General features: G+C 53.0%; 3 protein-coding genes and 1 non-coding gene across 4 annotated transcripts; 1 reads left to right on the top strand and 3 right to left on the bottom strand.

Annotated features, from left to right (window-relative positions):
- Positions 1-21: 21 nt before the first annotated feature.
- MGAT2 (alpha-1,6-mannosyl-glycoprotein 2-beta-N-acetylglucosaminyltransferase) lies at positions 22-2,118 on the bottom strand. The gene has a single exon (XM_014885866.2). It carries the CDS (start codon positions 2,074-2,076, stop codon positions 739-741), a length of 1,338 nt encoding a protein of 445 aa, XP_014741352.2. The 5' UTR covers positions 2,077-2,118; the 3' UTR covers positions 22-738.
- A 2,875-nt stretch (positions 2,119-4,993) lies between these two features.
- LRR1 (leucine rich repeat protein 1) lies at positions 4,994-12,479 on the bottom strand. Its single transcript, XM_088166448.1, has 4 exons — positions 12,267-12,479; positions 12,090-12,188; positions 8,097-8,824; positions 4,994-5,895 (listed from the first exon to the last, which is right to left on the bottom strand). The coding sequence occupies exons 1-4, from the start codon at positions 12,441-12,443 to the stop codon at positions 5,643-5,645; spliced, it is 1,257 nt and encodes a 418-aa protein (XP_088022574.1). The 5' UTR covers positions 12,444-12,479; the 3' UTR covers positions 4,994-5,642.
- A 1,995-nt stretch (positions 12,480-14,474) lies between these two features.
- On the bottom strand, positions 14,475-14,774 carry LOC148223476 (signal recognition particle RNA). Its single transcript, XR_015804686.1, has one exon.
- A 135-nt stretch (positions 14,775-14,909) lies between these two features.
- Positions 14,910-15,484, top strand: RPS29 (ribosomal protein S29). Its single transcript, XM_014885874.2, has 3 exons — positions 14,910-15,070; positions 15,198-15,297; positions 15,375-15,484. The coding sequence occupies exons 1-3, from the start codon at positions 15,009-15,011 to the stop codon at positions 15,381-15,383; spliced, it is 171 nt and encodes a 56-aa protein (XP_014741360.1). The 5' UTR covers positions 14,910-15,008; the 3' UTR covers positions 15,384-15,484.
- Positions 15,485-15,757: the final 273 nt, after the last annotated feature.

The raw sequence follows: 15,757 nt of genomic DNA on the forward strand, positions 1-15,757 counted from the left end.
CAGCAGTTTTTACACAGCTAATTTGAAACAACTTCTTTATTTTTAAATCCAAACAAAAGAGGTGTTGTGCCACCAATTTGCTACTCTTTTCTGCCTCAATTAATGAGTATCATTAAAAATTTAATGAAGTTGAATGCACACTGCTAAAAGGGGTGATGGCACGTGTCCAGCCCTCGGGATTAAAGAAGAGAAACTCCCCCCTCCTTTCCACCCTGACTTTTTAGGAACATGAGATTACATCATCTTTTCTGCTGACAATCAAGAACTTCTCTAGGCTTACAAAACAACGGAATTTTTATTTCGGCAGAACTAAAAAAATCATATATTTATCTACATCGTAGTAAAAACAATGAAATTTATTTTGTTTTTTTTCATCCTTCATATATTCATCGACACAGCGCAACCGAACCGGGACTCGGGGATTGGGTGTGAGGTGGGACCCCAGGCACCACCAGAGCTTTGAAGCACCAAAAAAGATGCACTTAAAAGTGTCCTCCTCCTCCTCCTCCTCCTCCCAGCAAACACAGCAGCAGGTCACTTTTTGCGTAGGGGCTGCAGCACGTCACCCGTTTCCAAAAAGTGGTTGCCAAAACATGAGAGATTACTATTTTGGGACACCTTTAACAAGAATGTTTATTCATATTAAAGCAGAAACCAATTCATAAATGCTGTTTATACACGTGTGTGCCTGGAAAAGACACAATGGAACAAGTCAAGGAGAAAAGGCGAGGAGGATCCTCACTGGAGTCTGCGGTAGCTCTTACAGAGTTCGTGGTCCCTGATGTCTCCCCAGCCTCCGTTCTTGACGTGAGGGGACAGGGGAGCCATGGAGTACCTTTTACTGACACTCATCGCCTCGGGAAACAGGTACTGTTGGTTGCTGTTCAAGAGAGAATCGATTTTGGCACTCTGGGTGGACGGTCTGCAGGATTTCTTGTGGTGCATGCCACAGTCCCCCGTGTGAAAAATCCTGGGGATTTCGGGAACCAGCACTTTCCAGAACTTTGGAAGACAAGAGACAGTCAAGTGCTGCAGAGTCCAGTCCCAGTTGTAGTCATCGTAGGTGCAGAAGGCGTCCGTGCACTCGATGAGCTTCTGGTAGGTGTCTCTGCCGAAGGCCATGCCCATGTTGTGCTCCGTGGACTTCCACGTCTTCATCTCCACCTTGTCGGCGCGGCCGGCGAAGCCGCCCCGCACGGGGCTGTAGGTGCCCAGCGACACGAGCTGGCACTCGGGGCACTCCCGCTGGCGCAGCGCCCAGAGGTGCTTGAGGACGTGGTAGAAGTCTGGCGCCAGGTAATGATCCTCCTCCAGGAAGAGCACGGGCCCCGCGTGCTCCCGCAGCGCCCGCACGCGCTCCCACACGAAGTGCAGCTTCCACCACCAGTGGTGCTTGGTCTGCGCGAAGCGCGCCTCGCGGTAGTGCCCGAACGAGTCCGGGAACTCGGCGTTGATGCAGCCCAGGCGCAGCGCCGCCGCCTTGCCCACGTCGCGGGGGCAGTCGCGGGGGTCGTGGCCCGGGAACTCGCGCGGGTACAGCTGGATGCTGAACGGGAAGAACACCTGCAGCACCGGGCAGAAGTCCACGCGGGCCGCCAGCCGGTTCAGCTCCTCGGCCCACAGGTCGTGGCTCAGCACCAGCAGCACGTTCTCCACGCCCGCCGCCCGCCGCAGCGACTCGAGCAGCAGCCGCAGGTGCTCGGCGCGATCGTGCACCTGCACCACGAGCACCACGTCGGGCCGCGCCGGGAAGCGCCCGGCGTTCCGCACCGGCTGGTCGAAGTTCAGGCGGTACACGAGCGAGCGGTAACTCAGCGTCTGGTTCTCGGACAGCACCTCCGCCGCCGCCACGGCGGCCGACGCGTTAGCGGAGGGGCGGCGCGGTACCGGCGGTGGCGGCTCGCTGACCCGCGGCGGCTCCCCGGTGCTACCGGGACCGCCCCGCTGCTGCTGCTGCTGCTGCAGCTGCTGCTGCCGCCGCCGCCCGCCGCCGCCGGTGCCCCAGAGCGCCAGGGCGCAGAGCGCCAGCGCCAGCGCCAGCAGCAGCACCTTGCGCTTGTAGACGCGCAGCCGCATCGTCCCGGCGGCGGCGGCCCCGCTCCGCCGCTCCCGCCGCCGCCGCCGCCGCCGCCGCTCCCGCTCCCAGCGCGCGCGCGCCGCCGCCGCCCCGCGCGCACACGTCGCCGCTCCCCATTGGTCGCCGTTGCTGCAGGCGCGGCCTCGCCATTGGTCAGCGGAGCCGTCAATCAACTCCGCGGCGCTTCCGCCGCGCCGGGGGCCGCGCAGCCGCGGCCGCCGCACCGCGCTCTGATTGGGCGGAGCCGAGAGGGGGCGGGGCCAAGGCGTGAGGGGAGGGCGGGAAGGGGCAGAGGAATCCTTTGGGATTGGGGAAAAAAAATGGGAAAAGAACGCTGGAAATGCAGGGAAAACACACGGAAACCATCCGGAGTAACAGAAAATATAAGTGAATACTAGGTGTAAAAAATAGCACTTTAAAAGTCATTCTGCAATGACAAGAATAAGGTGAGAAATCATCCTAGAAATGCAGGATTAAGATAAAATCATTGTAGGACTCAAAGAGTAAGGTAAAATAATTCTAAGATTGAAAGAAAAAATTCTGAGATTGACAGAATAAAATAATAATAGATTTGAAAGATTAGGATTATAAACCCATTCTTGAATCGTAAGAATTAAAAAAATTCAGATTAATTAATTCCAGAATCGCAAGCATAAAATGACTCCAAAGTTTTCAACATTAATATAAAATAATTCCAGATTTGCGAGAACAAGATAAGAAAACCATCCCAGATTGGTAAGTATAACATATATAAAGATAAAATAATTCCAGAATTTTAAGGACGAGGTAAGAAAACCATCCTGGGTTGGCAGAAAAAAAAAAAAAATCAAAAACAAACAAAAACCCCAAACTATTCCGTGATTGCAAGAATGACAAAATAAAATCGTTCTAGAATAGTGGGGAATAAGAGAAAACTGTTCCAGAATGGTAAGAACAAAAGAAAGTATGTCTAGACTTGAAAGAGTAAGATGAAATCTAAAATGGTAACAATAAGAAGTTCTAAGATTGCAAGAATAATTTATTCTAGATTTGCAAGAATATATGAATAAAACAGTTCTAGAAAGGCAAGAATACAAGAAGAAAAAAAAATCTAGAAGTGCAAGAATGATACATTTAAAATCACTGGAATGGCAAGAATGTAAGAAAATAATTTGGGAATTGTGAGAGCAAGGTAAGAAAATAAAAAGGAAAAGCTCCAGAACTGCAAGAATAAGGTAAGAACATAATTCTAAAACTTAAAGGATAATAAAAAAATCAAATAATTCTATGATTACAGGGATAACACCTCCTAAACCTAGAATTTCAGGAACATGAGGCATTCTGGAACGAGAAGAATAATCCATGCAATATTGTAAAATTAAAAGGATGTGATGAAATAAATTTATATTTACAAATAACGGCAAGAATTCCTCTGCTGATTTTCCTGCCGCACCTGGATAAAAACATCCCTGAATGCTTGGCTGAGGAGAGCCAGGACACAGGGAATGGCTTCACATGGACAGAGGGCAGGGATGGGTGGGAAATCCTGGGAATTCCTGGCAGGGAGGGTGGGAGGGGCTGGGCTGGAATTCCCAGATTTGCTGTGGCTGTTCCTGGATCCCTGGAAGTGCCCAAGGCCAGGCTGGAGCAGCTGGGACAGTGGGAGGTGTCCCTGCCATGGCACTGGATGGGATTTGGGATCTTTTCCAACTCAAACAATGCTGGGGTTCTGTGATGGCTGGGAAGCAAACAGGGCTCCAGCAGCCTCTCCCTGCCATTCCCGTGTGATGCCTGCAGTTTTATTTTTCATATTTTCCACACTCTGCCCTGCTCTAGGATGTCACTCTGAACTCCACACAAAGTGTTCCCAGCTCTCCTCCCAGCTCAGGCACACAGAACAATCCTTTGCCAGCCCCACAACCAAGGACACGCTGCAGCTCCAGCCCCAAAAAGTGCAAAGAGCAGCGAGTGGAGGAGAGAATGTGGGAGGATGGGAGTGCAGAGCCTGGAGCTGGGATTGGACAATGAAGCCAAGGTGGGAATGGACCCAAAGTGATCCAAGTGTGAGAACTCCTGAGCCAGGATCCATCTTGGATGTTGGCACAGCCAGGCTCTGGCACTGCCCAAGGTGAATCCTTGGAAGGGCTTTGAATAAATCCCAATGTATTCCTTTGAATAAATCCCAATTTATTCCTTTAACTCTGTCCAGCCTCTGTTCCAGGTCAGCCTCTCAAGGCATCAAGTGGATTGAGAGAAGCCAAGTCCCTTTGGGAATGACATTCCCACAGGGAGGCACAGTGGCTGCCCTGGCAGGGTCTGGGTCACTGCACTGCATCTGAAATTCCTGGAGTCCCACAGGAGCCCAGGATTTTGTGCCTGCCCCAATTCCCTTCTCTAATCATGTGCTCCACCCAAACCCTGTTTTTCCATGAGGAATCCCTGCAGTGGGAATCTCCCTTTAGGATCAGCTCGGGGTCAGCTCTGCTGACATGGGAAGGGTTTAATTCACAGGATCATGTTATCATTAAAATTGGGAAAAACTTCTAAAATTGAGTCCAACCATTCCCAGCACTGCCAAAGCCACCCCTGCCCCATGTCCCCAAGTGCCACATCCACAGGGATTTAAATCCCTGCAGAGATGGGGACTCCATCTCTTTCCATGAAGAAATTTTCCCAATATCCAAATGAAACCTCCCCCAGCTGGCACTCAGTGCTGCCCCCAAGCCATCACATGTCCCAGGAAATGGGATTCCAAAGGACCTTTGCTCCTTGCTGTTCCCATCTCCCAGTCATGGAGCAGCAGACAAGACAGGAAATCAAAGAATTTGTGGATATGCTCAACATTTTGGTGTCTTCCCCAGAAAAATACCAGCACTTAATTCCTGGAATACACTGGATGGAAAACTCCTCAGACAAAACACAATCCACACACCCACAGAAAGGTTTCAAAATTTAATAAGTGAACACAGTGAAACAAATTCAAGAATCATTAAAACAGGAGGATTAAGAAACGAAGTTTCAGGCACATATTTAGAAAAAAGACATTTCTGGTATCACAAAGAGAGAAACCCCCCCCCCAAAAAAAAACCCATTTGCTCTGGTAAAAACCCAGCAATGCTGGTCCCTGCTCCAAATGGGAATGTTATAACAGAACCTTTAAAAAAAAAGCACCTGGAATTCTGTAATTGGTCTGGATGTGGTTTCTCCTCCATTGGAAGAGTGGAGTGCAGTCCTTGCCCGTGGGCAGAGCTCAGAGCCTCTCGTGGGTAACTTTGGGATAAACTCACTTTTGTCCTTCCAAGAAGGAACCACTGACCCCACAAAACACAGAAAACTCCCAAGCAAAGCCCCGGGAACAGCAAAAAAGAAATACATTCTAAGGAAGGTTCTCTCCAGCTAAACATTGCTCTGTGCTCCAACCAGAGGAGATTGCAGAGGAGCCAGGCCAGGCCAGGCCGTGTCCCCTCTCTCCCAGAGGGATTTGTCCCCGCAGGGAGCGCCGGTGACACCGCGGGTGGGCACGAGCAGGAGACCCCCCCAGGCTCCTCCATGCCCAGAATCGCAGCAGGCAGAGCTGGCTCTGGTGTCACCCATTGCTCTGGAGGTGCCTGTCCAGGAACTGGGAGTAGCAGTCCAGGGAGCAGAAGTAGCAGAGCACGGGAGCCTCCGTGCCCCCCATGTTGTCCACGAGCACCACGGTGTGGGCCACGTGGTGCAGGTTCATGGTCACCGTGATCTGGATGAAGCTGCTCAGGCAGGCGCTCCCACACCGACACGTCTTGGCCACTTCCAGATCCTTGCACAGGTGGGAAGGGAGGAGGTGACAGCCATAAGGGATTCTGTGGGATGAGAGGAGTGAGTTCACCACAGCTCCCTGTGTCACTCAAGGCAGTGACAGGACACAGGCACCAGCTGGGAGATGCCATTCCCAAGACACTGATGCCTGGAGTTTTATCTTTCATATTTTCCACACTCTGCCCTGCATTAGGATGTCACTCTGAACTGCACACAAAGTGTTCCCAGCTCTCCTCCCAGCTCAGGCACACAGAACAATCCTTTGCCAGCCCCACAACCAAGGACACGCTGCAGCTCCAGCCCCAAAAAGTGCAAAGAGCAGCGAGTGGAGGAGAGAATGTGGGAGGATGGGAGTGCAGAGCCTGGAGCTGGGATTGGACAATGAAGGCCAAGGTGGGAATGGACCCAAAGTGATCCAAGTGTGAGAACTCCTGAGCCAGGATCCATCTTGGATGTTGGCACAGCCAGGCTCTGGCACTGCCCAAGGTGAATCCTTGGAAGGGCTTTCAATAAATCCCAATTTATTCCTTTGAATAAATCCCAATTTATTCCTTTAACTCTGTCCAGCCTCTGTTCCAGGTCAGCCTCTCAGACATGGAAAACCAGAGATTTGGGACTGGGATTCAGCAATGAAATGCCACTTCCCAAGGCAGTCCCTAAGGACATGAATTCTGGGAGACACCACAGGGAGCTCACAGCAATCCTGGCAGCCTGGGCCACAGCCAATTAGGGAGTTAGAAAGATTAAGAGTAATGAGAATTAGAGAATTAAAAGAAGATTAAGAATAATGAGACAACTGGGCACATTCTGTTCTTCCCTCACATTCCCTGTGCTTCACCCTGGCCTGGCACAGCACCCACGATTTACTCCTCCCTCTCTTACACCCAGGAGTAGCAGCATTAAAACAAACTCGGAGAAAGCAGGAGATAAATTAAGCCTTTTGCAGCAGCACTGCCCTGCAGGCATGAAATTCAAAGTTCTCCTGCTCCACAGCTCTCTCCATCCATCGTGTCAGCAATGACATCCAGAGTTGGGAAAGGGAATTGCTCCTTTTGGAATTTACAGTGGAGCAGAGTCGAGTTTGGGGTACAAAACAAATAATTCCCCTGAGGAATTGTGTCGGTGAAGTGTGGGTCTCAGCACTCCAAACTCAGCACAGATCCCACTGACTCACATCCTGCCTCCACCTACACATTCCCAAGTCTCTCCACACACCATCACTCACACAGCTAAAAAACTCCACTGGGGTTTTGTTTTTTCACCACTTTAATTTCAGAACACCCTTTTTTTCTGGGAAAAGCATAATCAAGAACTCCGGTACTTTCCCAGAACGAAGACTGATTTCCAAACATTATTTCTGTGTCTTCTCCTTCTGTTTTTGTCCCTTTCTCAAGGTTTTTACAGTAACTGAAATCTGACCAGTGCTGAGGGATTAAATCCTCTAGAAAAAATAAAGCCTTCATATTCACATCAAACCCACTGCAATTTAGATAAAGTTGGGAAAGGAGACATGTGGTGTTTAATTATAAAATCAGCAAGGTCAGAAGTGGGTGATTTGGCCCAGAACATGTGGTGGCTCAGCTCTCTTCAGGGTGTGCCCGTGGATGTTTTTGGTGTGAATTTCTGCACAATTACCCTGGGTTTATGGGGCACTCCCCACCCTCAAGGCAGGAATGGGCACGGGATGCAGATTAGGGACGTTTCCAGCCCCTCTCTCCCCCTTTTCTGTGCCAAATTTCTGTCTTTGTCAGGGTGGCAGCAGAAGCTGCTGGTACCTGGAGGCTCCTGGTACACGAAGGATCAGGGCTGGAGTGATGGAAGTGGTGTGGGGGAAGAGGAGGCAGCTGATGACAAACAGCAGCCTGGGAGGATGGTATTTACTCGGTGAAATCGTATTTTTTAAAATTACCTCAGAGCTGCGATTCTCTGAATAAACCAGAACACCCTCAACTCCAACACCAAGGGAAATTAGGAGCTTAAGCAGGGAGAAACCTGCAGAAGTGGCTCAGAGTTGTAGAATTGATTCTCTTTTCCCAAAGTTGGCCAAAAATATTGTGGTGGATGAAAACACTTCAACCTCTGTCTTTCCTTAAATGCTCCCAAAGGCACCAATTCCCTGCCTTATTCCCGATGACTTGACAAGAGGAGTTTTAATCTTCTGAAGTTAACAGGTGAGAAAACAGGCACTGAGGGGAAGGGAAAGCAGCAGGAGAGGGAAGGTGAGAGAGGACAGCTGTGCCCTTACCTGTGGTTGACGGTGGCCCTGGCAGCACACTCCAACAGCGTCAAGGGGATTTTCAGTTGGATGTTGGGAACCAGAGGGTTGGGCTGCTCAAAAGGATTCCCAAAGAGATCCAAGTTCTCCAGAGAGAGTTTCCTGAAGTCGCAGGGCAGGAAGGGCAGCTTGTTGCGTGCCGCTGACAGGAAGCGCAGGCGGCTCAGCTGCCCGATCCTGCAGGGCAGGCGCAGCAGGGCGTTGTCATCCAGCCGCAGCTGCACCAGGCCCCGCAGCTGGCAGAACTCGAGGGGCAGCGCCTGGATCTGATTCTGGCTCAGGTCCAGCAGCTGCAGGGATTTCTGCAGGCCCGAGCTGCACAGGGCACCGCTGAAGGCCTCCAGGTGGTTGTCGTGCAGGTCGAGCTCCTGCAGACACACCAGGTCCCCCAGCGTGGCCGGCAGCTGCTTGATGTGGTTGTGGCTCAGGTCCAGCTTGCGCAGCTTCCTCAGGCACAGCACCCTGCTGTCCACCCTGGCCAGCTTGCAGTACGAGGTCTGCAGGTGCTCCAGGGAGAAAGGGAAGCTCTTGGTGAGGGGGTAATCCCTCCTGGAAGTGATGATCATTTTGGTTTTGGGTTTCTCCACGTCGGAGTTCTTGGCTGGGACCAGAGGTGAGAGAGGGAGAGCTCCGGTGTCGTTGCCTTGGTGAGCCAGTCTCACGGCTGAAAGGAAAGTCTTTAAATTGATCACATTTGCCTGCAGGGGAACACAAGGCTGGAGTTAAACGTTCATTACCCTGGTTATTAACACTTTCTGAGCTGTTTTGTGCGTGTCACTCAGCGGAGGGAACAGCCCTGTTGTGATTAATCTGTGCTGCGGCACCCAGGGAATGCACAAAGCATCGAATCCACAGCTGGAAATAAAGTACAGAAAAAATCCTGATGCACTGGAAGCTCCCTAAAATTCACCAGAACAAAGAAAAAACACACATGGGGAAATCAGAGGTCTAAAACCTGAAGCAATAATTCCTGGAAGTTTCTAGGAAAGAAAAGGATGGAAGCTGGGGTTGAATTCAGCACAAGGAAGGTGGAAGCTGAGGCAGTGCTGGTGGCCACACACAGCCCTGGCTGTGCCAGCAGCAGACCAGAGGCAAATCCTTTGCAAAGGCCAAATAATGCTTGAGGTGGGATACAACGTTTTGGCAGTAAATCCCAGGATGGTTCGGGTTGGAAGGGATCCTAAATCCCATCCTCTTCAACGCCCTGCCATGGGCAGGGACACCTCCCACTGTCCCAGGCTGCTCCAAGCCCAATGTCCATCCCGGCCTTGGACATTCCAGGGATCCAGGGGCAGCCTCAGCTGCTCTGGGAATTCCATTCCAGCCCCTCCCCACCCTGACAGGGAAGGATTCCTCCCCAAATCCCACCTACTGCTGCCCTCTGGCACTAAAGGCTCCCACTGACTCTCAGTATCAGAGTATCAAGTGATCTGTTTTAAATACAGATCCAGAAAGCTCTGATGCATGTGCTGCACTGATTTAATTCACTTCTATGAACATTTGTGACCAAATATTTATTTTCTGGATTTTCCAGCAAGTCTCTGCTCGAGCTGATGCGTGGCTGACAGGAACTGAGCTAAAAAGTGAATTCTAAAATAAAAACCACATTGTAATCACAGAAGGAAAGAAAAGAACTGTCCTGGAGTTCTGAGAGCCCAGGGGATGCCCTTGTGTCCCCAGCTGTCACTTGCCCAAGCCCAGTGACACATTTTGTACCTCAAGGATAATTCTGCTCCTAAATTTATTTGTTTCGACCAAATTTGAAAGAGTTCAGGACTAGAGCACATAATGTGCTATAAGCACCCAGCAAAAGAAAACAAAGATATTGGAGACAATCCTGGATGGAAGTGTGAGAGAAACAAAGACATTCAAGGTCAAACTTCATTGGCTGCATCTGTAAACTAAAATTCTCATTTTCCCGAAGCATTCCAAGCACAACTCCTGCTGTGACGCCTTCCAGAGGTGGGGAAGATGCACAAGCAGCACCTTGGTATCCAAGGTCATCCAGAGAAGCTGTGGCTGTCCCTGGATCCCTGGAAATGTCCCAGGCTAGGTGGGACAGGGCTTGGAGCAGCCTGGGACAGTGGAAGGGGTGGATGGGATGGGATTTAAGGTCCCTTCTATCCCAAACCATCCTGGCATTCTGTGACCACCAACCCTCATTATCTCAGCCAGTCTAACACACACATTTAGCTACAGAATTTCCTTTAATTCCAGGCAGATTTGTGGCATTTCCAAGGGAACTGAAACGGGAATTAAGTCCAAAAAGTCCTCCAGATCTGTAAGGACCAAGTCCTTACAATCAGTATTGCACACCAGAGTGAAGTCACAGGCAGGATTTCTTTGCTCTCAAGCACAAAGCACAATTCCTTCCACAGGACCTCCCTAAGAGCCAGATCTCCAAACCTCTTGTTGAGAAACTCTGAGGAAAATACTCCCACATCTAAGATTAAAAAAAAAAAAAAGCCAATAATTATTTGGAAGAGCTCAGGATGCAATTTCTTGCCCCCAAGTCTCAGCCCCAGAGATGATGTTGGGAAAAGTTTAAAGTTGGTACCTCCCAAGTCTCAGAGCTGCTGAAGGGAAATAAAACCCCAGGAAACATTCAGAATTTATTATTTCTGCTCCAGGGGTGAATGCTCTGCACTGATTATTTCCCATCTCCATTCCTGACCTGGCTGAGTGCACAAATCCAGTGCCTGGCAGAGCACAAGCAGGGGGATTTCACATAACCAATATTCCCATTTCCAGTATTTGGAAATCCCTTTCCCACAAAGTTGGTTTTTTGTTTTTTTTTTTTTCATCTTTGAGAGTTAAAAAAAGGTTTTCTGTAATGAAGTAATAAAAATCTGGCAGCAAACTAAGGCAAAGTGATGAAGCATCTTAAATTTGGGTTCTGGATTTGGAGAGCTTAAGAGGAACCTGTAATATTTTGAGATAAACTTTTTGATTTTTCATTCTCCAGCAGAAACATGCAGAGTAACAGAAGCAAAAGTTATTCTGAATCTAATACAAAAGCCTTAATTCTTCCAAAATGCAGAGCACATTGGCTTCTAACAGGAAAAAAGTAACTGGGTTTTGTGTCCTCCCTTCCTATTTAACTCTTTAACAGATTCATAAAATTAAAGCTGCTTTCCTCAGATTCAGATAACTGAAAGGAAAAAGGGTTTTCTAAACCAGCAATCAACATTATTTGCTTTCATTTACACATCCGGACTCTAAAGTTTTAGGTAAGAACTCAGAGCTTTTAGAAAACCTGTCCCACTTTTCTCTTCTATGGGGCCACAAAAGATTCCTGCAACAGGCACAGAAGAAATGACATGAGAATTTAGTGATAATACGTGATTTTTTGTGAGTTTATTGCTGTTAAAATCACGTTACAAATTCTCTGGGAACTGTGAATAAATACAGTGGTGTTTGAAATAAGGTGACATGGTGACTGTGCCCTGCTCTGAAAGCCATGCTGAAGTTTTTATCCAAGAAAACAAGAAGATTCTCCATTTTTTTTCCATGAGAAGGACTGTAAGGAACAATTATTTAATGGAATTTAAGGCCAAAGGCCAACATTGCATCAGGGAGTTGAAAAAAGTTTCTTCTAAAGAAGCTGTGAAGCAAAGCATGAAAATGAACTTCTGAGGCGGAAGAGGAAGAAGAACACAGCCCAGAAAAGAAGGAATGGCTTCCCAAGGCCAGAGCGCAGGGCTGGATGGGATATTGGGAATTGGGAATCCCTGGCTGGGCTGGAATTCCCAGATTTGCTGTGGCTGCCCCTGGATCCCTGGAATGTCCCAGGCCAGGTTGGACATTGGGACAGTGGGAGGTGTCCCTGCCATGGCAGGGGTGGAACGGGATGGGAATTAATGTCCCTAACAACCCAAACATTCTGGAATCCGAACTTCCCTTCCCCCCTTGTCCCTGCGGGTCAGAGCCCGTTCCCGGTGCCGTTCCCGGTGCCGTTCCCACCTTGCTGAGGCACAGATCCACCGCGGGCTCCCGCAGCCTCACCGTGGCCTTTCCCTCCTCCACGAAACGCGTGAAGAGCCGCTCCACGTTCTGCTGCACCTGCGGGCACAGCGGGCTCAGCGGCCGCCCGGGGCACCCCCGCCAGGTCCCGCCCGCCGCCGCCGCCTCCGTCCCCACCTTGTAGCGAGCCCCGCCGCGGTCCCGCGCCGTGCACACCATCAGGTAAATGCCGGCCCCGGCAGCGCCGGGCGGCCGCCCGAGCGACACCAGCGCCCGCGCTGAGCGGCCGCGGCCCCGCAGCCCGCAGGTGGGCAGGAGCCGGCTGAGCACCTCCACCTCGCACTGCAGCCGCATCCCGATCCCGATCCCGGCACCGGCCCCGGCACCGGCCCCGGCACCGGCCCCGGCCCGCGCACGGCGGGCGGCGCCGCCGGGGGCCTCCCGCGCTGTGCGCGCACAGGCGCCCGCTGAGCTGCCTGCCCGCGGAGCTGCCCGCCCGCGGAGCTGCCTGCCGGCGGTGCTGCCCGCCCGCGGAGCTGCCCGCCCGAGGTGCTGCCTGCCGGGGGAGCTGCCTGCCCGCGGAGCTGCCCAGCCCCGCCCGCCGCCCGGCCAGCGGGATGGCGGGGCGGGAAGGGAGGGCGGCGGCCCCGGTGGGAGCGGCGGCTGCGGCCGCACCGGCAGCAGCGGGCAGCCCGAGAGCGGGGCCTCAGAGCAGAGCCCGCCGCGAGGGCCGGGCCGCGGGCACCTCCTGCTGGATGCCGCTGGTGCGGCTTGGCGGGAAAGGGAGAGAGGGGGGGTGGGAGTGACGGGGAGTGAGGGGACACGGGGAGTGAGGGGACACGGGGAGTGAGGGGACACGGAGTGAAGGGACATGGGGAGTGGGGGGTCATGGAGTGTGAGGGGACACGGGGTGTGATTGGACACGGAGTGAGGGGACATGGGGAGTGAGGGGACATGGAGTGTGAGGACACGGAGTGAAGGGACATGGGGAGTGGGGGGTCATGGAGTCTGAGGGGACACAGGGTATGAGGGGACACGGGGAGTGAGGGGACACGGGGAGTGAGGGTTCGTGGAGTGTGAGGGGACATGGAATGTGAGGGGACATGGAGGAGCTGAGGACTTGGGTATGAGCGGACATGGCGGTATGACAGGACATGGAGTGTGGGAGGACACGGGGTGGGGGGACAAGGGGTGTGAGGGGACACGGAGAGTGAGGGGATATGGAGGGTGTGAAGGGACACGGAGAGTGAGGGGACATTGGGGAGTTGTGGAAGGACACAGAGGAGCTGAAGGTGTTGCCGAATGTTAGGGACTCTAAACACGGACAACTAATCAAGTTCAGAAAAGAGACATTGTTTATTCTGCAGAGGGCGCAAGGTGGAAATTGTCCACAAATCAAGCACGCCAGGGAATAAAAAGCAAAATAATTTATACACTAAAGTTTACTTAAATCCACCCATCTACCTGCCTACCTAATGTACAGTCACAGCCAAGCACAACATGAAATATAAAGTTTTCCATAAACATCAAGTAAAGCATAACACACCTGGTGACATCTGTTGGCATTGAAAAGAGGGGTTAGAGGGGAAAATGCAACAGGGAGCGAAAAAAAGGGACAGAGAATTCTGTGTAAGGACATCGAGGGGACAGCAGGTGTAAGGGAGGGAGCGTGGAGGAATTGAAGGGATGGCGGGTGTGAGGGGACACGGAGAGCTGAGGGGACATGGGGAGCCGAGGGGACATGGGGAGCTGAGGGGACATGGAGGAGCTGAGGGGACACGGGAGCTGAGGGGACATGGGGAGCTGAGGGGACACGGAGAGCTGAGGGGACACGGGAGCTGAGGGGACATGGGGAGCTGAGGGGACACAGAGGAGCCGAGGGGACACGGGAGCTGAGGGGACATGGGGAGCTGAGGGGACACAGAGGAGCCGAGGGGACACGGAGAGCTGAGGGGACACGGGAGCTGAGGGGACACGGAGAGCTGAGGGGACACGGAGGAGCCGAGGGGACACGGAGGAGCTGAGGGCAGGGAGTGTCATTAACACTCAGGCTTCATCAGTCACAGGAAGGCGCAGTGAGGGCTTGGTGTCGGGGCAGCCCCGCCCGCCCTGAGCTGGCTTTCACATTAGCCGCCATTAGGCGAAAAAAAAACCCCCATAAATCGGGGACCCCATTAAGCAGCGTTTGTGCAGCTGTCTTATTTCATTAAGGGCAGGCTGTTGTTGGAGATTTGTTTGCGGGTGTGAGTTGAGTGTTAAGCGTTGGTGCGGGGTGCGGTGCGGTGTTTGTGCAGTAGGAGGCGGTGTTGTCGTGCGTGTTTTGGGGAGCCAAGGGGAGTTTTTTGGGGGCGCAAAGGGGAGTTTTGTGGCGTGTCGGGGCAAAAGGGGAGCCCGCGTGTCTCTGTGTTGCCCAGGCTACGCTGGCGTGGCTATTCACAGGCGCGATCCCGCTACTGACCGCCACGGGAGCTTTGACCTGCTCCGTCTCCGACCTGGGCCGGTTCACCCCTCCTTAGTCAACCTGGTGTCCCGCAGCTCCCCGCGGGTCACCATATTGATGGCGGCCTTAGCTTGGACGCCCGCTCGGCACAGCGCACGGCAGCCCAGAACTCCTGGGCTCAAGCGATCCGTCGGGCTCAGCCTCCCCGGCAGCTGGGACTACAGGCGCGCGCCACCGCGCCCGGCGCTGCCTGCCCGCTCCGATTGCGATACGAGCTTTCACAGCGGTGACGTCACGGGGCGGGCGGAGAGGCCCCGCCCCACGGAGTGACGTCACGCGGGGAGGGGTGCAACCCGCAGCTCTTGCCGTAGTGACGTCACAGGGCGGGAAGCGCGCGTCGCGCGGTGCACGCCGGGAGGCGCCGGGAGGGGTATAAGGGCAGGCGGCCGCCGCCATCTTTCTCTCGGCACCGTGCAGCCATGGGCCACCAGCAGCTCTACTGGAGCCACCCCAGGAAGTTCGGGCAGGGCTCCCGCTCTTGGTCAGTGCTGCTCCTTGCGCTCCCCGGGTTGTGGCTGCCGCCTCACCTCCCCTTTCCTCTCACATTCCCGCTCTCCTCCCCAGCGCCATTCCCCACCCTCACCCGCCTCTCTCTGTTCCCCTCACAGCCGCGTGTGCTCCAACCGCCACGGCCTCATCCGCAAATACGGGCTCAACATGTGCCGGCAGTGCTTCCGCCAGTACGCCAAGGACATCGGCTTCATCAAGGTGAGCCCCGCGGCCGCGGGAAGGGGCTCGGGGGTGCCGGTTCCCGCTCACTCCCCTCGTTTCTCGCTCTCTTGCAGCTGGACTGAGCGCCGGGAGGATGAGGCGACAGCCAGGAGCTCCCGCGGCCTCCCTGACACATCTACAGCGTCTCGGCTCAGCCTTACTTAATAAATGATCTCCTAACCCAGCTGATCTGTGCCTGTTTCCTTTCCGTACGGGTTTTAGCGGCTCTGCGCGTTCTTCTCTGGACAAAGTGAACTTTCATTATCCCGGGCTGCTCCAAGCCCTGATCAACCTGGCCTTGGACACAGCCAGGGATAGCCACAGCTTCTCTGAAGGGACTGAGTTAATGACACACTCGAGAGTGCCACAGGTCTGGAATTGTGTTTCCCAAATCCTTTAGAAGGGATTACAAGTGTCTGGGTGCTCTTGTGCTATTCAGTGCTCCGAGGGGACTGAT

The sequence above is a fragment of the Sturnus vulgaris genome, chromosome 6, assembly GCF_052056855.1.
Source record: "Sturnus vulgaris isolate bStuVul1 chromosome 6, bStuVul1.hap1, whole genome shotgun sequence".
NCBI lineage: Eukaryota > Metazoa > Chordata > Aves > Passeriformes > Sturnidae > Sturnus > Sturnus vulgaris.